General features: G+C 38.3%; 1 protein-coding gene across 2 annotated transcripts in view; it reads left to right on the forward strand.

Moving 5' to 3' along the window:
* The first annotated feature begins 4,064 nt into the window (after window positions 1-4,064).
* LOC121732216 (poly(A)-specific ribonuclease PARN-like) overlaps window positions 4,065-23,308 on the forward strand; it is a 35,773-nt gene continuing 16,529 nt past the window's right edge. For both annotated transcript variants that reach the window (XM_042122027.1, XM_042122028.1), the window contains exons 1-11: window positions 4,065-4,181; window positions 4,257-4,607; window positions 4,898-5,030; window positions 5,562-5,717; window positions 6,159-6,291; window positions 6,550-6,671; window positions 6,866-6,984; window positions 7,365-7,583; window positions 8,245-8,331; window positions 9,047-9,192; window positions 9,700-9,749. In XM_042122027.1, the coding sequence (XP_041977961.1) occupies window positions 4,163-4,181; window positions 4,257-4,607; window positions 4,898-5,030; window positions 5,562-5,717; window positions 6,159-6,291; window positions 6,550-6,671; window positions 6,866-6,984; window positions 7,365-7,583; window positions 8,245-8,331; window positions 9,047-9,192; window positions 9,700-9,749 (1,535 nt within the window). In that variant the 5' untranslated portion in view covers window positions 4,065-4,162. The remainder of the gene's footprint in view (window positions 4,182-4,256; window positions 4,608-4,897; window positions 5,031-5,561; window positions 5,718-6,158; window positions 6,292-6,549; window positions 6,672-6,865; window positions 6,985-7,364; window positions 7,584-8,244; window positions 8,332-9,046; window positions 9,193-9,699; window positions 9,750-23,308) is intronic.

A 23,308-nucleotide genomic window follows, 5' to 3' on the forward strand; every position in this document is an offset into this window, starting at 1 on the left:
ATTGTTACACACAGATGAAACCAATTTCGGTTTTGTTTGACAGCTCGAGATTGTTGCTCTATTCCGCTAGGTATATTAACTTTATGGTCACGACCGACAGTATATTATAAGTTTATGGTCACGACTAATAATGAATTGACATAACCCGTCCAAATGACGTAGGTCCGTCAACTGCCTATGAATCAATTTCTTCGATGGTACATATTGGCTGCGTTCCAGATGACGTTAATTTTGACCAAAACGCTCAAAACGTCCCCTTCTGCCGTTCCCTTTGGCGACCGGGGTCGTTTTGATCGCGGCTATGACGTCACTCATGACGTCATCATTTTCGCTCAAACGACCCTTGACGAAGATGGGTCAAAGTGGGCGTTCTAGTTTTTTTTTTAATTTTAACGTAACTATATCGCGAAAGCCATGTTCGGAAAGTTTTCAGGAGAGAGTAGAGACAAAATAACTTTATATTATTTCATTACAAATAATATTTTAATCAAATAAATTAAATAACATTTAATGAAATATTTTGATTGGAAAATAATTTGACCTTTCATTTAAAATAATAAATTGTTTTAAATGAAAGGTCAAATGATTTCTTACAAAATATAATAATTAATACTAATTTTCATCTTTCCTATACCTGTTGACTTACTCGTACTTGACTAAGTATTAAGCGGTATTGTTACCTAAAGTTTATATGTATATTGTGACAATAGTCAATATTCAAAGTACATGTGGTTATGTTATTAAAATATGATTCAATGTGAAAACTCAAATATAATACAAGTTTAACTATATTAAAATATGAGTACTTAAGTAAAAAAAATGTAATACTAAAAACTAAACAAATATAATATTATGTATTTTATTTGTAAAATAAATGTAACTATAGACAATTACTTTTATTTACGACTTGAAGAAAATCCAAGTTCGGTTCAATGTACCTATGTATAAAAACAATTATAGTTCTTTTTTTAAACTTTTCTCAAAACGCTCAAAACGATCCATAATCCGTTCCACTTGGGTTTGTATCACTGACGCTCACATGCTAGTGGAACGGGAAAAACTACTGTCTTGAGCGTTAGCGTTTCAACGTCATCTGGAACGCAGGGATTATGATATTTTGTTTATTAACAAATCGTGCTGCGTAAATTATAATTAAAAATTTATTATTATTCCATTACCAGATATTTTATGTGTAAGGCCCTAGTCGTTTGTGTTTAGTTTACAATGTAATTTTTAGGGATCGTTATGAATCTGTACTGTCTTTATTTGACGAGATGTTTTATTATTTTGTTGTTTTCGGCCTTATTGTTCTCCATTTTGGGATATGTATTATGAATCTAATTAATTGTAACTCTATTAATTAGTAAGCCACTTTAAAATAATTTCTAATGTGCCTTACCTACTACAGCTGTAAAAGTAGTTTACTTAGCAATTTTGTTTTACAATTATTGTAAGTACATAATATTATGTTTTATTTAAACTTTATTTATTGTATTAATATGAAGTCCAATAAACAATATTAAAGCTTATTAAGCGATTTTATATTTATAAAATAGTAGTTCATCCAGCCACCAGCAAACTATTTGATTTTCTGAATCTTTCAATGAAATAAAGCTTTTTTACCAGTTTTCTATGCGAACACCTATGGCGAACACAGCTATATAATATGATATATCAGTAGATATTATAATACTCCCTACACCGGTTTCGGTGACGGTGGCCGGTTTCATTGAAACCAGACCAGGTACGCAGGAGTGATTTTATAGTGCCCAAGTGTGTGCGCAGTACAGAAGAGCACTCTCTATTCCTTTACTCTCATAACCCAGTGGGACGGAAGACCGACACGACCGGCGAGAGATCAGTCGCAGGACCGACTTTTTACATGCCCATCCGACGCATGGATCATCTTACTTGTCAGACAATCAGGTGATCAGCCTGCATTGTCTTAACCAAACTTGGAAATAATATGTTTCCAACGCGGGATTCGAACCCACGACCTCCGGAGTCGAGACCGACGCTCTAACCACTAGACCACGGAGGCGTCAGTAGATATTATACAGCATGACTCGTGACACATGTTCAATACTCGAGGACGTGATATTATATTAGTTGAAAAAAATATACAGTGTGTAACAAAAATAAGTGATATACTTTAGGGTGTGTACATGTTCCTTGTATAGAGTTCACTGTGAAAGTAGCAGCGCTGAAAGACGAAAAATTTTTTTCACTTTTGTATGGGCAAGGGCCCGAGCGTCACGAATTTCCTCATACAAAAGTGAAAAAAAAATTTGGTCTTTCAGCGCTGCTACTTTCACAGTGAACTCTCTACAAGGAACACGTACACACCCTAAAGTATTATCACATATTTTTGTTACACCCTGTATATATAAAAAAAATAATAGCAATTGATCACTGAGTAAATGTAGCCTAATTAATGGACACTGCGCGCGGGCGCGGAGGGGTAGCGCGCGGCGCGGGGCGCATGCTGCTGCGCCGGCCGCATAGTAATTTACTAAGTGTCCATGATTAATTTATTTGAAGGGGGTAAAAAATTAACTACCTAATTTTATTACTTAATTATAATGAGAATCGAGTACCGAGTAAGTACTCGCTGTTTATATTTAAATATTTTTTTGGCTGCATGTCAATTATTTGTAGTCAGCATATAACTGCCGATCCACACTCGCGCGCGACAGCGCGCCGCGGATCGCGCATTCTGCCAAATTTACTGATCCACACTCGCAAAGTTCGCGACATGTTCGCAATGTTGCCACTTTTTAATTTCTTCACTTTCTTGACGCACTATAGTTTGCGCCCTTGAGCCAAATTTATCTTACTTTATATTATAAACTAGATGTCCCACGCGGCTTCACTCGCGTAAATTATTAGGAATTTTAAGGAAATCGTACATTTTTTCGCAACAAAATAGCTTATCTCTCTTCACGTAGTCTACTCTATATCTGTGCCAAATAACATACAAAATTGCTTTAGTAGTTCGTGAGATAAACCCTTGCTAATAATTTTCCGTTTTAACCACATTTCCTCTGTTTCTTCGGTCCTATTAGTTTGCGTGATAAAATAGCCTATAGTCTTCTTTGATAAATGAGCTATCTAACACTAAAATATTTTTTTATGGGACCAATAGTTCCATGATTAACGTGTTCAATCAAACAAATAAATATTTTTTAAATCGCTTGACAAAATCGAATCTTGATCTAAATGACTATGAAAAGTACCAATGGGTCATAATAGGCTCATAATCATGGGATGCATATAACTTTATAAGGTAGATTATGGTAGTGTAACATTTGCTTTCTGTTCTTTAAGCAATGCAAAGGAGTTCTCTCAGCACCTTCCCAATCTAATCATGGTATACATTGGTGCAAAATCTTACTTATTGATTGCATATGCTTAGACTACTTCCCACGAAACCGAAGTCACCATATGTTTCCATATAAATTTTAAGGAGTTCGCTCATTTATCTAAGAAGGCTTATAGGCTATTTTATCACGCAAACTAATAGGACCGAAGAAATAGAGGAAATGTAGTTAAAACGGAAAATTATTAGCAAGGGTTTGTCTCACGAACTACTAAAGCAATTTTGTATGTTATTTGGCATAGATATAGAGTAGACTACGTGAAGAGAGATAAGCTATTTAGTTGCGAAAAAATGTACGTTTTCCGTAAAATTCCTAATAATTTACGCGAGCGAAGCCGCGCGGGACATCTAGTTTATAATATAAAGTAAGATAAATATGGCTCAAAAGCGCAAACTATAGTGCGTCAAGAAAGTGAAGAAATTAAAAAGTGGCAACATTGCGGACATGTCGCGAACTTTGCGAGTGTGGATCAGTAAATTTGGCAGTATGCGCGATCGGCGCCGTGGTTCGCGGCGCGCTGCCGCGCGCGAGTGTGGATCGGCAGTTAGACAATACCAGACAATACACATACTTGACAGTTTATGTCACTGTCAAATTGATTATGATTTGCTGTCAAATGTCAAATATAGATGAACATAGCGTGTTCTGTCATTGTGTGTTGATAAATTTTGCTATGGTTTGCTCGTTTTATTGAGTTTTGCATTTATAAATAAGTAAAAATAGAAAGTATAATTATTGTAATATAATTTTTATACGTCTTACTTCTTGCTTTATTTCATACCATGGAAATAACTCGAAAAAGTAAGTGGGATGCCATGCTGTCTACTTTCATATTGAGTTCAAATATTTTTTAGTTTACAATGGCTTTTATTTTAGATTTTAAGGAGTCCTTGCCCTTGGTAGAAGATTCTATAAACAAAGCTGACTTTCTAGTGATAGATACAGAGTTTACCGGCCTGTCGAAAGGCCGAGATGTGTCTATATTCGACACTCCTCAGGAGTATTACTTGACGCTTCTAAATGGATCGTCCGAGTTTCTGTTGATTCAGTTCGGCCTGTGCGCCTTCGTCTGGGACGAAGACAAGCAGCATTACATGAATGAAGCCTATAATTTCTACTTATTTCCTAGAGGACGACCGGGCCCAGAAAAAATATTTTTATGTCAAAGTTCCAGCTTAGACTTTTTGGCGGCTCAGGGATTTGACTTCAATAAATTAATAAGAGAAGGTAACTTGTACACAACATAAATAGAGTGAATATTTATTAAAGAGTTTACAGCTGTTTCATTCAAAAGTGTTAATTTGCTACAGCAGTTTTGTATGTAACAACAGTTTTTTAATATAGACTTATTTAGTATTAAAATTTTATTAAGTAGTAAAAGTAGCATATTATAATCATGAGAATAATATATTCATGAATATATGAGTTTATTCTGCAGAATGAATAAACTTATGACTGTATTTCAATAACTAAGAAATGACCAACAAAAATAAAAAATAAAACCTGTTGTTTTACAGGTATATCATATATGACTGAACCAATGGAAACAAAGCTAAGGGAAAACTTGACTGAGAGACAGAAATCATATTCAGTAGAAAAGGATGTAATCACTATTCCAGAAGAGAATAAAAGTCAAATAGATACTATTTGGTTAGTATAATAACAGATGACTAAACTGAACCAATGATATTTTCTCCTTTAATAATAACTATGTTTTCAAATTACATTTTTTGAAAGGATTAAACATTATTCTATCTCTTTTACAAATGCAAAGAATGATAGACATAATAATATGATATATTTTAAGTCAGGACTCAGGGTTAACATTGACCTAAGTCTGTGCAAGGGTGATTTGTAATTTATGAATAAGTAGCTGTCCCGGCAAACGTTTCTTTGCCATATAAAGTATTTCACCTTTCACCCATATTATGTTATTGAAATGACTAAATTGAAGTGACAACGTCCATCGCTATCCGTTGTCATCAATCTCAAGTTGTAATAATTTACTATTATTTATTCAACAACAACAACAAAAAGTACCCAGTAGCCGATCCTCAGACCCACTGAATATGGTTAAAATCAGTAAAGCCGTTTCGGAGGAGTATGGTGACTAACATTGTGACACAAGAATTTTATATATAAGATTATCTACTTGTATTCTCACTTATTTTTGTATTTTAGCCAAAACATACGAAAGTTTATAGACAAAAAGGAGGAAGATTCCATGGAAATTGATAGATGCAATGCTTTCATTCGTCGTTTAGTCTTCCAAGAAGTGCGCTTGAGATTTAAGGATGAAGTGTTTGTTGAAAGTATAGTGTTAGAAAATAAGAATAGGTAAATATGACGAGATCTCCTTAATAAAGAAGAAAATATTTTTTTTAACATTTCTTGTCAAGAATAAATAAAAGTGAGCAAGTTATTAATTAAACTAACACATTGTTGGTAATACACACATTTAACCTACACCTACATACAAGTTTATTACTTGTGTTATATGTGTATAAAAACTAAGGAATCGTAACTGCCATACTATTACTGTTTTAAATTTGGTTCCTTTTGATCTGTCATGTAACGTCAGCTTAGTACCGCTCAAGGTCACCTAAATATTGCAAATGTATTGAAATACCTAAGGTACACTTTTTTGACAAGTATTGTGGAGCATGTTTTTTTTGATGGAGTTACTTTTCCTTAGTTTTTATTATTCGTAGCTTGTGTTATAAATTTTTGTAATGGCTTTAAAGACAAAATATATTTTTTATTTCTTTTCTTTTACAGAGTGTTAAAAGTAAGCAGAATCACATCATCAGCAGATGTCAAAGATAAGGATAATCTAAAAAAAGAAAAAGAATGGGAAGAGTTTGAAGAGGCTGTTGGTTTCTCAAAAGTGGCAAGAATGATAAGTCAATCAGTAAGTAAACTATTTTAAGTTACATCTCACAAGATTTATAAAGGATAATAGAAAATTTGTAGGAACCATAACCACAACCTACAACAATCATAAGATAAAAAATATGTGCTTATTTGATTATTAATGTTTTTCTTATTTTATTAGAATAGCTAATAAATGTAACTATTGTGTTAGATGTGTAAAATGACTCCCATTTTAAATAATTTAGTATCAATATATCAATCTATAATGAATTCATAACGTTACATTTTTTTTCAGGAGAAATTGGTGATTGGCCACAACATGGTGTTGGATGTGCTTCACACTTTGAATCATTTTTTCCAACCTCTGCCATCAGACTATCCAACCTTTAAGGAGTTTGCTCACTGTATGTTCCCTAGGTAAGCATTTAAAAGTTTTTAAATTTTTTATACTCAAGCATCTGTTAAATTCATATACAGATAATATCAATATTTTTATGCTTGAGAGAAATATGATATGTCTCTATTTAATGTTTCTATGTGTAAATCGGACTGCAATAAAAACTAACTCTAGTTGTTTTTAAGTTTGTTAAGGGCTAAATTCCCTGTTCTAGGTTGTTAGACACAAAGTACATGTCCAGTCTGCCTCCGTTCAAGGACAAGGTGAACTCCAGTGTGCTGCCACACCTGCTGCTCACACTCTCCGAGCCACCCTTTTCGCTGCCTGTGGCTGGTAACACTCTCCATATTGTTCCGTCCAATAGTCTTTTGTATGCTGTCTGTTCTGCCTTTAGCTACGCATAAATAGTCTTAATTTAAAAAATAATATTTTTTGTTACTAAAATCATAAAGCACAACAACTGTATTAACACTGTAATTGAACTTTGATGGAAAACCCAATAAGAACAGTGTAAAATATTGAATTGCTCCTTTTATTTACTAAGGTTCACATAATATTATCTCTTGTTTTTCAAATTTGGAAGACAGAGAGGTGTAACTATTTAGATTAATAGCCGTAAAATAGAAGATAGAAATTTTTTGTCTGACAGCTGATATCGTGAAGTGAAACTCCCGTTGCCCTGCCCTACGATGACCTTGCCGGTTGTTTAACAGATTGTGTTGACGGGCGCGGCTACAAACAAAAAGACGAGAAGGCGCACGAGGCGGGCTACGACGCCTACATTACCGGGCTGTGCTTCCTCGCGATGCACGCGCACCTAGCACGAGGCTCGCGCGTGGCGGACGCCGCGGTGCGCCCCTACCTCAACAAGCTGTACCTCGCGCGGACGGCGCACCAGGACTCGCCCTACATCAACCTGGCCGGCCCTGACCGTGAGTTATTGATATAACGCTGGGGTTCCCAAACTTATTTTGTTTACTGCCCACTTTGAGAAAAAATTATGTTTTAGCGCCCCAAATTGTTTCAATATAAAATACATCCAGATGAAATAAAATTACAAATCACCCCCAAGCCTCTACACAACACCCCTTTTTTGGGGTTACAGCGCCTACAAAAGGGCGTTATCGCCCACTTAGGGAAAGGCTAACGCTATGCTTGAAATACACTTGGCACTGGAATGAAATGGCAAAATCGACCGGTTTCATAGGTTATGCACAGAATTGTGAATAACATTTGAAACTGCATTTTGTATGTATTTTTAACTTTCTACCAGCATACATTTTTTAAAACAAGCCTTTTCATTTGTTATGTCAACATGCTAAAGCAGCGGGTGCGGGTTCCATACAGAAATTCCCTTCGTCTTTATTAAAAAAAAATAGTTATAGATAAATAAATAATATTATATTTTTATAAGTTTACCTCAGCTTTGTCATGCAAATTAATACTACTACATACTTTTCTATTTAAACATAATATTACATAAGTAGTAAACCGGTTCCCGTAAGCACCATTTCTTTTTTAAACCATTTAATCTACTTTTAAAGTTATATATTTTATTCTGTCAGACTATTGATATTGTATTGTATATTCTAGCTTCCCCGTCCCGCGACCACGTGTTCCACCTGACCTTCCCCAAGGAGTGGCAGAGGAATGATCTCAACCAGCTGTTCAGCGCTTACGGTGAGTGCTCAATGATGGTGATCGTTAGACGCACCAATGAGCAATTCTGAGAATAAATATTGCTCAATGATAATAATAATCTTTAGATGCACCAATGAGCAATTTTGAAAATAATTATTATTTGAGTATCGTATGGAATAACTTGTAATGGACCATATCCATTATTTGACGTGGGAGAGCCATGCATCGGCACGAATGGGATGGCTCGATCGGAGAAATATCACGGGCTCACAGAAAACCGGCGTGAAACAGCGCTTGCGCTGTGTTTCGACGAGTGAGTGAGTTTACCGGAGGCCCAATCCCCTACCCTTTTCCTTTCTTCTTTACTTCCTCCCTACCCTCCCCTATTCCCTTCCCTACCCTCCCCTGTTACCCGTTTCCCTCTTAAAATGCCGGCAACGCACCTGCAGCTCTTCTGATGCTGCGGGTGTCCATGGGCGATGGAAGTTGCTTTCCATCAGGTGACCCGTTTGCTCGTTTGCCCCCTTATTTCATTAAAAAAATCATGCTTTCGTAACTGCTGTGTTGAGAGATATGAAGATTATTGGGTTCTAAAGGATAGGATGTTTTTAATTGCAATTTCATTCCTAAGGTTAACGGTCTTGGGGCATCAAAGTTCGCATGAAAAACCTAGTAAGTAAAGTAAGAAAGCCGGTGACTCTTACCCTTTCTTGTATTAATGTAAGAAAAGCCGGTAACACCTTTTCCCCTTCAGGTCAAATCACGGTGCAGTTCCTGGACGACACGTCGGCGCTGGTGGCGCTGTCGCGGCGCGACCTCGCCAAGTCTGTCGCCCGCGCCTTCGCCCACAACAAGCGCGTGCAGCTGCAGCCCTACTACATCTACAAGGGACACAACAAGGTGATTAACTGATTAACATCATCATAACTTGTTCATCATCTGTTGCTAGTGAGCAGCAGATGATGACTATTGTTCCAAACATTATTATGTTTGTCAAATGACATTTGATACTCTTTAATTAAACAGGAATCTTACTCCCGAAAACAAATTTGATTCAGCACTCGTCTCGTGTCTCTATCTCGTTTCAAATATACAAAAATATTCTCACTCTCAACGCTCCCTCTTCGCAACGCGGCTTAGCTCAGCACTTTATTATGTAACTTTGATGAACGTGAACTTAATTGCTCATGGTCACAATATTATTAACGTTTGCACTTCTTTAAAAGTCAATAAAAAAATATAAACGTCAAAATATTGACATTTCAAGTTTTTAAATTGTGACTTAAAAAGTTCAAACGTCAAAATTATGGCCATAGGCAATAAGGTTTATGTTCATCAAAGTTAAATAAGAATTTCATAATTAGCTGGTCAGGTGCAAACAAACCCTCATGTAGTATCTTGTTACAGATGGCGAGTCAGGAGCGGCGCGAGGACAGCTGGGTGGGCCGCGACAAACTGTGCGTACTATTCGTCATACTGTTGTCTGTACTGTGCCAGTGGCTGTTTGTACGCCACTTCTGATAGCGCTCTTTCTCTCACACACCATAGATATGACAAGGACAGCTTGTGAGAACTGTGCGTACTACTCGTCCTACTGTTGTCGGTCTTGTGTCTGTGGCTGTTCGTACGCCAATTCTGATAGCGCTCTCTCTCTCTCACACACTATAGATACGAAAAGGATAGATGGCCTTATCGTGTCTTTAGTTGTTGACTATTAATAAAACATATTATACGACAAGATTTTGGACGTTTTTAGAGTCATAAAGACTGGTGAAAAAGGTCATTTAGCCGAAACTTTTTCGTATTCGCTTCGTTATAGAATCGCCGATCAAAATGTATGGAATTGACATAAGACGAGTCGAACGTCAACGTCATAATATTAACGAACGCTTATGTCAGTTCCATACATTTTCACATTTTATAACGAAGCGAAACGAAAATATTTTAGCTCACCCCCATAAGCTAAAATACTTTTTAAAATGGCCCGGAATTAAAATCTTGATAAACAAAAATATTAAATTTTCCAATGACGGTTATTTTTATTTTGGTTAATATTTAGCCTATGTGGTAAATCTTACCTTCGCACATTCCTATGATTAATATTTTTGACGTTATGAACAAAGACTGGAATTTATTAATATCGGTTTCATAAATTACGAAAGCTTTTCTTTCCTTATTTCTGCTTTTTACGGTAGGCTTAAAAAGCGTGGCCGGTATTCCGATTTCAAACTTATGATCTCATTGATCCAAAACTTTTGTGATTTTTTAACAAATTTTCATTTGAATATTATTATTTTTTATTCTATTTTTCTACGTATAGTGCGTATAAAATAATATATTTTATTTACCATTAATTTTAATTTATCCATACAAAAAATATATAGCGAAAGTGTGTCTGTCTGTTTGTACTCGTATGTGTGATCTTTACGTTTAGATAACTGAACCGATTTCGATGACCCTTTCCCAGTACACAAAGTATTTAAACCAGATTTTATCACACAGGTACACTTTAAAGGGCAGACACATTTTCGCATTGGCTATGTCCACACTATGCACTTTCATCTTAAATTTTCGTCATCCTCTTTCATTCAACTTTCGTTTGGCGCTTTCAATAATTGAATGCGTCAACGAACGCAACGCCAACATAGTAATTCTTGTTCAGTTGCAGTATCTGTCAGGTTATTGTAACATGTGCGACGAGAACATTTTACTGGGTGGAATATTTGCGGCTTATCTGGTCATAAGAAATTCCAGTAAAAAAGGACATAGGGAAGTTTTGGATACGGTCAGAGCGCATGCGTCGCGGGCATACATCACGTGCGCTGTTGACTGCGCTATAACGCATGCCCTCGATGAACAATAAAAGGTACAGTGTGGACATAGCTAATAGTATGGATTGGTATTATCTTTTTGACGCTTTTTTATAGTTTTAGGATATGGGTGGGGTATCCTGAGCATGTGCATTTATTCTATTGCTTTACGAAAAGGAGAAGTGAGCTTCGAATTTTTTTAGTTCCTTGTATTTTTACTTAAAAAATGTACATTTTCTGTTCCTTATATTATTTATAAAAAACAACCAAGTAAGTAATTATAGGCCACACACAACTTTAAAATCTTGTGGAAACTGAAGGGAACGGTACTTAATATACACATGCGCCAATGTGTACAGTACCTATAACCTACCAATAGCGTGTTTCCGTCTGGTCGCTATCTACCAATAATGACGCGACTGATCACTAATCCACCAATGGCGTGTCTCACTCCTCGCTCCATCTAAGTTTTTAATGTTGTGGGAGACTTTACCAACTTATTGTGTTCATTGTGCGTTTGATATCGATCAAATTAATAATATTATATTTTATAGTTATTACAGTTTTGTAGGTCTCGAATACTATCCCACTTACTAATAAAAAGATCTGCAATATGTAACCCCTTTTTTAAGGAACTAATAAACTAGTACTCAAGATGCATCTCGGTCTCAAGACACGGTTTCGGCTCTGTGATTAGTTGGCTGTCAAAATTTGGACCACAGAGCCAAACCGCGTCTTGAGACTGGGTCTCATCTTAAGTTCTGACTATTTATACCGGCCTAATGGCGGCTCTCGACATAGGCGAACGCGTTGGCCAACGCGTCTGCAGACGCGTTGGCCCAATGTGTAGAACGGGCGTTCGCGCGTTGGCCGTAGGTATTTAGACGTTGGCCGACGCGTCTGCGAGCTTGCCGCGCGGGTCGGAAATGTCGGCAAAAGATCAAAGGACATTTGTCGCAAGCTTCGCGCTCCATCCACACATAGGCTGCGCGATCAGTTCGCCCGGAGCGGCGATGAAGACATCTAACTTGACGAAATGGCGAACAATATGAGTATCGAGAAAACATTTAAATTTATTGGGCCCTATGGGTCTATACAGACGGACCGCATTTCAACTGCAATCCAACCGCAAATTGCAGTTGAAGTGCAGTTTGAATGCAGTTGACACGACTGCAATAGAACTGCAAACCGAACGCGCAGTCGGATTGATATCAGAGTAAAAACTGCCTGTGGAACCAAAAATCATATCAAAAGTTGCAAAAAAAATAAGGTTATTGGACATTCTATTTTCCTCACGATGTTTTTAGAGTTCCGTAGCCAACGGGTAAAAACGGGACCCTATTACTAAGACTTCAACGTCTGTCTGCATTTCTGTCTGTCCGTCTGTCTGTCTGTCCATCTGTCTGTCCGTCTATCTGTCTCCAGGCTGTATCTCAAGAACCGCTATACTTAGCTAGATTTCTGAAATTTTCACAGATTATGTACCTATATCTGTTGTCGCTATAACAACAAAATATACTAAAAACAAAATAAATTAAATATTTAATAAATAATAAATATATATTATTTATTATTAATCATGATAATTATAATAAGTAATAAGTAATAATTTTTATATAAGTATAATAAATAATAAGTAATAAAAAAAATATTTTAATATTATAAAATATGTAAAAGTGAGTTTATTTCTTTGTTTCTTACGTTTTCTCGCCTTTTACTTATTTATTTCGAGAATACCCTTTAAAAACTTTTTCTTGTCCACATTTACAAAGTAATTATAAGCTGTGAATAAATATACAGCTGCAGCTGTTAGCGACTCAACATCCATTTTGAATCCGTCCGCACATTGGCGCGATCCAAAGCATACTGAACGACCTTCCTATGTGTGGATTACTCACAAACGCCGTTGCAAGTGCACTGCCAACGCGTCTGCCGACGCGTCGGCCAACGCGTTCGTCTATATGGGGAGGCGGCCTAAGACTTATAAGTACAAATAAAGTCTGTATACACAGTGCGGATCTTTTTATAAGTAAGAATGCTTTTTACGCATATTTTTTTTTTACTATTATTTACTATTAAAAACATTTTACCTACTTTTTTCATTTTTAAGATCTTGTTTTTATAAAAGTTTTCTTGACTGATTCTTTATTTTTTTACTTTTATAAAAACAAGGCTCAATGTGACTCTAAGGAGTTTTTAATTACTTAAGTTTAAAAAATATATTTTTGTATGTGGGCTTTGAATAAACATATTTTTTATAATAAGTTTGTTTTATTTAAAACCACCTTGGAGTCATGTTGGCCAGTCACTCTTCGCTTATATTCTGCTCGAATCTTAACAAAGTAATCTGTTTGCCGTTTAATTTGATCTGAACAGATTATAACTGGCATGGATGCATGACATAACCTAACCACCTGTTATGGCGGCTGTACACACTCATTGAGACACCCCGAGACAGGCCGAGCGCGAATATGTGGAGGGCACTCTCGTCTCGTCTTGCGCGCTCGTCCTCGTCTCGGTCGCTCTCGGTCGCTCTCGGTGGCTTGTCGTTGGCTCGTTCGATCGCTGACAGTATTTATGAACAGACGTATTTTACAATGTGGTCCGAGTCCGACATATTCTCCTTCTTCATACCTTACAATTTTTGAAGTGATACTTCTTTAGGCGCGTTGAGAGTAAAATTTTAAGGTCGCGTCATGGCGATACCGTCACGGAGTAAGGCGACGATCTTGACTAAGTTTGACTTCTGACACGTGTGCTCGGCACACACGCATTTTTAAATAGTAAATGCTTTAAAATGTAGTAGCTTACGGCACAAAGAGAAATAGCGGCAGCAAAGTCCATAGTCTCGTGAGTCTTCAGTTCAAATGTTAGAACGAGTGTGTACAGTCATGCTCTTGAGTCTCGACGAAAGCCGGCTCGGCCGAGGATCTCGGCGAGCGGCTCTCGTCGAGTGTGTACAGTCGTCATTAAAAATACATTCTAGTTAAGAGACTAGGCGTAACTACACAGCAGCAGTGCAATGCGACGCCACATAGAACTGACGGTTTGTGTCGCGTTGCTTCGGCTACCACTTAGTGCGGCCAAGCTCGCACACACGCACGCACACAGTTTATACAAAGAATAATTGGCTGTGCCGTGTCGCGTCGCTGCACTGTAGTTTTGCCTAGTACGTAACAGTAACTACATCGATTTAATTCGTTATAAGCCATTAGAAAGAATCGTATCTTACTCACAGGCTTATACGGAAAAGTTACCCTAAATTCTTACCCTTCATAAGGTTGTCGAAAAGTCACGGACTTATAAGGCTGATTAGTGATTTTTAGACATCGGATTATATGCACGATCAAAATGCCGAAATATGCATGCAAATATGCACGAAAAAATGGCCGAAATATGCACAAAACATGCACAATCAAAAGTCACTTATTATAAATGTATTCTTTTTGGAAGAGTTTTCCGGTGTTGCTCATAATGCACTAATTTTCATAATTCCATTAAATCCAGGTGATTTAGCCGAAACTTTTTCGTTTTCGCTTCGTTATAGAATCGCCGATCAAAATGTATGGAATTGACATTAGACGAGTCGAACGTCAACGTCATATTAACGAACGCTTATGTCAATTCCATACATTTTCATCGGCGATTCTATAACGAAGCGAAAACGAAAAGATTTTGGCTCACCCCCCTGGACTCTTTCTTCTTTCCTTACTTACAATTTTAGTGCCCATGGAAGTTAATTACCGACTTTATTCAATTTTTTTTCAAATGTGGCCAACTACAAAGAAACATTTTGTTTCTAGAAAGATATTGGACTTCGGGTGTTTTGCGGAAGTCTTTAAACAAGGGTGGGCTGCATATTTGAAGGATTTTGATCTATCATACCTCTGTTTCGTGGTCTCGATGTGTATTATGATAGCTAGTTTGGAGACAACGAGGGCATAATATGGCCGAAATATGCACTATCAACGAAAAAATGCCAAAATATACACTATCGCCTAAAAAGCCCCATTATATGCATTTGCATATGCAAGTATGCAAATGCATATAATCCGATGTCTAGTGATTTTGATTGACGCCGACTGCACGAGCGCCGTCAGTGGCTCAAGATGTATAAAATTCCAGAAAGCGTTTTTTCATAACGGCAATCAACGCAGGTCATTGATATTTTCGGGGTCGGCGCCGACGGTCAGCGAGCCAAATATCAGCTCATGAGCAGGACGGCGGCGGTGCAGAAGCGGCGCGTTCCAATGTATAGATTTATACGGAACTGGCCTCGAAGGTAGCGGCGCGGCTTCCCGCGTCGTCGCCAGCGCTCCCGCCCCACTGACCGCAAAATTCGAGGCGCAGGTCTAAGAGTTATGTCAAATTTATGGCCATGAGCCCATGAATTTGAGTTATGTTATGTTAGTAGTAATCATAAAAGTTATGTCGAATTCATGAGCTCATAAGATTGTCGAATTCACGAGCTCATAAGAGTAATGTCGGATTCACAGACTAATAAGGAGAGATAGTGTGTCGTGGGGCGCACGGCGCGCGCGGGACTAGCAATTAATGGGCGATAAACACGGAGTTATAGCGGCTTCGGGCTTTCTAGGTTTCGACTGCTATTGTCCGCTAACGGTGACCAAGGTGACCAGGATTACAATAACGCTGGACAGCCACCTTAACGTTATTTGCAAAATATATAATATAAGATAGTATGGTGCTCCCAAAGTGATAATGCGCATAGAAGTTTTGGAAAATTTTCGGCAACAGTCGTATTTCCAGAGCGACGGTAGACGATATTGCATTTTCTAATTGCATTGCGTTTAAGATACATGTATTAGTCAAAGTTCGTCGTGATATTCCTGTAGCTTTTGTAACACGGTCATTATTTACGGTCGTTCATGCGCATTGTGGCGGTACCCACAATTCGCCTAACATTCCTGCATCGCGCTATCGAAGTTTTCTGAGCGCGTCGGTATATATACGACAGCTGAGATGTATCACGTGGGCTCCGGCCTGACCGAGCATAACACGTCGCTCGGTCGAAAGATCTTCCTTTGGCCTCCACGCTCATATCCCACAGCATCATTAATTTTGGAGTACTGTATTTGGAATCGTATTTTCTTTTAACTAACGATGTAAGCTGAATGTTTTTTGTAGCTAGGGGTTACCTACCTATCAGCATCTCTCACATTTTAATGAACTTTATGCATAAACACAATTGTATATTTCCCTAAAAGAAGAACAAGCATACGGACATTTAAATCTTGTCCCAGGCACCACAGTATCTTGTTGCGGTAGGTTCTATCGTACCCGCAACTCTGCCTTAAGCGATGAGTGGAGCACCATGGGGTTTTAGTGGGTAGACAGGAGTCCCATATACCCCGGCCTATATCCCCAATTTGCCGGGGATGCGTAAAGCATTTCCCCATGTTAAAAAAAAGGCACTACAGTATCTTAGGAGTGGTTACTATTCGCTCTGAAAATACTGTATAAATCATCTACAACGGATGTAAAGGCCTAATTTTTTTAAAAGAAGAACCAGCCTCGCTACTGCAGTCTTCATTCGAGGTTGTATTCTGTTTTAAATATGTAGGTTGTAATAAGTATGTTTTCTTTAATATCATAACTGCACTAATCGAAGCACAGTCTTATAGGATCTCCGACAGAACTTCGTCCTCATCCGTTAATTGTAATACCGCGTCTTCTCGCTGTAAAAGGGCAGCGAATGTCCTTTACTATTTTACAGTTAGTCCTATAAATTCCAGTGCTCCTGGTCAGTTTACAGTAGCGGCGCGTGGCGCGACCCCGCGACCCGCACAGTGCCGGATTACCATGCGGCCCGCACTGCCCCGCTATTGTTGCGCCCTCGATTGTGTGCTAACGCCTTTATTGTTGGAATGTCGTATTGTTTAAGCATTTGGAGCACAGGTGTAGGCTCTTCCTTGAAGCTCAAAATCGGAGCAGACTCAGTTTGCATTTGATAGTTTCGTAAGTGAAGTTAGAAGTTGAAAATGTGTGGGCAGTGGGATTAGACCATATCTTATATCTTTTAAAGAGCAATTCTTGTATATAAATATATATTATATAATTGGAATCTCGGAATCGGCTCCAACGATTTTCATGAAATTTAGTATATAGGGGGTTTCGGGGGCGATGAATCGATCTAGCTAGGAATCACTTTTAGAAAATGTCATTTTATTCGTGTTTTATCGAATACCGAGCAAAGCTCGGTCAAATAGCTAGTGATTACATAATATTAAAGCATCGCAAGTACGATGTAGCTATGATGTTTGTTGAAACCCATATAATTTTTAGCTCATCTCTCGATGTGGTGGACTGACGGGACGTGATAAACCATATATACACGATGTTCTAGTCAGTCTTCAAACTTTCAGAAATTCACTCCTGAATAAAAGCAACTTTTACCATTCGGCACGATCTGCTCTATTATTCAGAAGTTCCTCATTAATATGCTCACATTCCGGCCTCCTAAGTTTAAGTTAGCCTGTTATAATTCAGCCTCACTCGTGCCGTTTTCTGACTAATAATATTGCACTAGTCGTAAGTTTATGTGATAATTCAGTGCCGTTAGTGCCAATTCCGCGCTAATAAAATTGCACTCGCTAAGGTCACGTCTCCGGCGCGAAAAACCGAACAATTGCCTCGCCGTTAGCCGGGGAAAGTTCCATTAAGGTAGTCGTGCTGAACCCCGGATTTATTGTCGGCCCGTCGGCGCGCCGGCCGGTCGGCCCGTCGGCCCGTCGGCCGCGTAAATAACGCGCAATCGGCACGCGCCGGCGCATCGTGCCGATGCTATCGCGCCTTTTGTTTATGGCTCAGAGTAGGTAAATGTAGAGAGTGTGATCTAAATTTCGGCATCAAAGACAAGTAGTTACATCATTCACACTTTTAAATTTTCAGACTCAGTTTACCAGATAAGCTTTGACAGCTGCTTCGTTTCAGACGTAGTATGAATCGGGGAGATATCTTGGCTTTTTGAAATGTACTATCAGAGAAGTTGATTCCTATGCAGATGGCAGACCTAAGTAATTTGGTCGCGTTATGGCATACCCAGCCGAACGATCACAACTTACATTGAAATGACATATTCCGGCCAAATGACGTAGGTCCGTCAACTGCATAGGAATCAATTTCCGCGATGGTACCTATCACAGGTCTCAGGAGACGGTATAGCTATAGTAGGATCTCCAGACATTTTGATATTGTAATAACATATTTGAGCTCTACTGCCCACGAAGTATATAATTTCATCCAAATCTGTTCAGCGGTTTAAGCGTGAAAAGGTGCAGATAAAAAGACAGAAAGTCACAGTTTCAATTTTGTATTATTTAGGCCTAGTAATTATAACCTGGCTATATATTTAAAACTTTCGTACGTATTACGTACGTAGTAGAAAACGTAATTATAAAAAACAAAAATGGCTATTTAGTCAAGCCTGCGTCAATTAATCAAAAAGATCGCATCAAATTTATTTACCGTTACTGAATATCAACTGTCTCTGTTTGTGGCTACTCTGTGCATTGTGCGCACGCGCCGCTATGTGGGTCGCGGTGTTCGCCGCAGGAGATAGCTCGCGGTAGTCTGACTTCGATCGTGATGCTGCATCTGGACATGTGAGCTAGGGTTATATGCAAGGCTTTTTTACATCTTCAGCGGAATGATCATTGATCGGGCCGTTTCTTACTCTAAAATACTTTCTTTCGAAAGTTCTGATCGACCGAAGTTTGTCACGTGAGTACGATAGGCGACAGATAGCCCGATGTAATTCGGAGGATGGTTATTTCGAAACTTCGGTTGGCTTTCGGTCTAATCTGAGGCCGGGGTATGTGGTAGTTGGAACTCTCTGGATAGGATCCACTAAAACCGCCATGGTGTTCCACTCCCCCTTCAGTTCAGGGTTATAGGGTTAAGTAAATAAAAAAAAATAAAAAATGTTTTATTTCTGAGTAAATTTGAAACAAATTTTTTCAGGTAGGCATCAGGTAGACATGATGCCTACCACCGGTTCGGGAATTAAGGCTAGGCTTAATCAGTCTATGTTCACCAAGTCCATGGAGGATCTAATTCCTCCATTTTCGAAGTCGGTTAAGTAACGACAGACAGTGCAAACAAAAAAGTAAGACAGACTGTAGAGTTATTATTATGTTAATAAATTGTAAAATTTTCGCCATTTGCATTTATGTAATTGCCGTCGCAAGCCACAAAGTATCTGCAGTTTTTTACATCAAAGTAACTTCCGCACTCAGTGATGGTAACTTATTAGAGGTTTTGGAATAAAGTCCATAACATTCCTGTCAAAGCCTTAAACAAGTATTAAACAGTCAACTAATCACGTACCCAAAATAATGTGTTAGTTTTAAATATGTAGTGGCTTATTAAGGTGGGATAGGTGATGTGTCTGAGGTTTATGGCTTCTTACAGAAGAACGGCATATTTTGTCGATGGCTGACTTCGACGCATGCCGTCGACAAGTGCCGTTCGTCCGTAACAAGCCTTAGTTTGGGTGAAGCGGCAGGTGGGGTCATGTGTTACGATGTGGTTACGATGTTTAAATGTATGTAAGCTAATATCAAGTCCGATAGGATGTTAGCATGTGTGAACGTAAGGTTGTGTCGCGTCGGATAGGATGTTAGCACGTCAGCAAGAAACAATACCCACCAAAAGTATGTTAGTTCGCTTCCGACGCTGTTAACACGCGACGAGGCGTGTGGGACAGGTGTGGACGCGTGGGCTAACTAGTGCTCACATGTGATCACGTGGGCTCGTGCCCACGCGTGGGCGTGGAATGTGATAGCTGATAGCGTACATTGTGTAGCGAACTTGAGCCCGCAATAAAGTTATTCCCCGTACAGCGTACTGTATGAGCTTTCGTTAAAATATATACCTTTATGGGTGTGATAAAACCAACAGGTATGTTACAGCCTACAGGTGGACTTTAATATTGTTCACATTAAATCTTTAGTTTCACAAACAACAAGTAGAACGAATTTTAATGTACACAGGATGCTGCTTTTCATGAGTCCAGCATTCGGTGGCCTCATCTCTAGCCAAAATTACGTTTATTCATTCATTCATATTACATTCATTGATTCGGGCGGTCTAGTAAGAAATCCCTAATGCAGACCATCATCCGCAAATAAATTATTTAGCCCGGATTAAGGCATATTGAACATTGATTTCTCCGTGCTAATGATTTAGGTCCCATTATCTAAAAATGTGTAAATCCCTGAACTACTGTGTATTCTACTGTACCTGTAGGCTGTAACTCCACATTCAGAGACGGCGTATGGCGTGGGCGGTGCTGGCGACCGCTCATGGCCTCGCGGTCTAAGGAGCCTCGCCCCTTGGACCACGAGGTTTTTTTTAAGGATTTACAAGTTATGATACTCAAATATTCATAAAAAAAGTTTTATAAATCGAAGTTTGAGTATCAAGAAATTCTTTTTCTCCAAAAATTCGTCTTCTTGCGTAATCCATCTTGCCCACATCAAATTTAGGTCTTGCCCCGCCATTGTCCATATAGTTGTTTCATCTAACACAGCTGCATCATCTAACTCGTCCGCAGCTCTAATATGTCTGTCCGACTGTATGTCCGACTTCGCCCACGCAGCCCCGGACACGTCCGCGATGAAACACGCCTCAGATCGGCCTAACGCGATCTGATTGTTGCGAAGTGCGAACCGACAAAAACTGCTCATACTGGTAACGATTACATCTACACAGATATTAGAAACATCCTGTATAGTCGTAGAAATAATTTCTCATGTTTTCTCGGATTTAATTCTTCAAGCCCCATAAGAGCACCGGTGATCGCGACAACAATAGAATACAAAAACATTTCCTGGAATCTGCGATTGAAGTATTAAAGTAGATAAGTAGCATTTTCAAACACACCCAAGTTCAGCGGTTTCAGTTCAGGTGTGTAATTTCCAGAGAGAGACAGCTCATAACATAATGACAACCATTTAGAGGTCTAAGTTAAATACGGATACGAACTCGGGTTCTGATTTCTCAACGAGAAAACGTATTTTTAATTCGCTCGCGAAACTGTCCGAACCAATGAGGCTGCGATGCGAAAAGCACATTTAGAAGTAACTGTCAAAACAGTTAAACACGTAGCACGCGTCCTACCGCGGAAGAGTAGACAGTAGTTATCTAGAACTCATACTTAATATTATTAAATCGCTGAAAAGCTCTATCTGTCTGCCTGTCTGTAGAGGTAGCACATCTAACGCTAAAGGCGCAGAATTAATTTTAGTGAATTTGGTGTGAAAATACTTTGTTTTCCCGGCAAGACTTAATAATATTATAGTTTTTATTCCAGAAATAATAAATTTTCCGCGCGACAGACGAATTTCGGCGAAACAGAGCTGCATCAACATTTAGTGTTAAATAATCCAAAGTCTAGAAATTTCTATGCCCGCGTGATCCTAGATCATATTTTAGATATGATATATTCGTTGCTATTCGCTATAGTTATTTGCATTGATTGAAATATGGCCCGTGTCCGGATAGTTTATAGGGACTATTTGCTAAGGTACGATCCCAATGTTATCTTTGCTTCTAAGCAAGAATGAAATTCTATAGAACAGGAACTTTTGTAATTATAATATTACATGTTTGAAAATAAAAAATTGTGTACATGTTTGTTGCCGTCATATGAAAACTACTGAACGGATTTTGATGAGATAGTATTATGCTGAGTTTAGGCTCTGGATCTAAAAAAAAACAGCCAGTCTTTTGTCCAGTGGCTTAGAGCTCAACATTCATCGGAGGTCGTGATTTTAAAAAGTCTTATAGGAAATTTCAGATACCAATTATTAATTCATAGAGGTTTCTTTTGACCCTTGACGTTATGAGGGGCTTATTTAATTCCTCTATGATTGCCAAAGTCGCCGTCGATTGTACATATACTTCACTATGAGCACAGAATACATAATATTATAGTCCGCGCAATCCACGAAGACGCGCCCCACTACTCCTAATCGTTTATAGTATACTAGCTGTTTCCCGCGACTTCGTCCGCGTGGACTTCAGTTTATAGCGCGCAGTGTCAACAAAATTGATGTCAAAAGCTTTTTTAAACCCTGGTACCCCTTAAATCAAAATACCCAAAACAACCGTGTAGTGTGCACATAATATGATTTTTTTTTTAATTAAACTTCTTTATACCAAATTTTAAAGCTTATTTACTATTTAGCGTTACACAACTTAGCTGCATAATGCATTACACAACTTTAGCTTTGCCCAATGCCCATAAACTATTTAAATTTTAATATTTATTATTGGTAGACTGTTGTTACTTGTTTCTGATATCTATGTTGGTAGGTGAGTTATTTCATAACATGTACAACAATCGAAAGAATCGAAAATATTAACTCAACATGGTACCACATCTTATAGAAATACATATGAGCAAGCGATAGCGCGATCTAGGCGACTCTTGGCGCCATCTGTTCCAGTTTTTGGAACTAACTTAATTTGAACAAATTTACGCATAAACATCCCCTTTCAACCCCTTTTTCCAGTAAGAAGTAGCCTATGTCCTTTCTCAGGCTTTAGACTATCTCTGTACAAAATTTCATTACAATCGGTTCAGTAGTTTAGGCGCTGTTGTTTTTGAATTTGATATCTAAGTTGGTAGGTGAGTTATTATTTAATAACGTGTATAACAATCAAAAAACTTAGCTCAACATGGTACCACCTCTTATAGAAATACGCATGAGCAAGCGATAGCGCGATCTAGGGGACTCTTGGCGCCATCTGTTTTGAGTTTTTGGAACTAACTTAATTTGACCAAATTTACGCATTTTCACCCCCTTACAACCCCTTTTTCCAGTTAAAAAGTAGCCTATGTCCTTTCTCAGGCTTTAGACTATCTGTGTACAAAATTTCATTACAATCGGTTCAGTAGTTTTGGCGTGAAAGCGAGACAGACAGACAGACAGACAGAGATACTTTCGCATTTATAATATTAGTATAGATATGTGTGCAAGCTTTTGCCAATGTTTGTGTGTTATCGGTACACACTAAATACTAATTATCTATGAGTAACACTACAATAAATAGACCAATTAAAAAAAGCGTCAAGGTCAAAGGGAAAAATGATCACCCAAAAAATGGAGGGGCGCGTCTTCGTGGATTGCACGGACTTACTCATTATGTATTCTGTGCTCGTAGTGAAGTATATGCAC

The sequence above is a fragment of the Aricia agestis genome, chromosome 12, assembly GCF_905147365.1.
Source record: "Aricia agestis chromosome 12, ilAriAges1.1, whole genome shotgun sequence".
NCBI classification, from domain to species: Eukaryota; Metazoa; Arthropoda; class Insecta; order Lepidoptera; family Lycaenidae; genus Aricia; species Aricia agestis.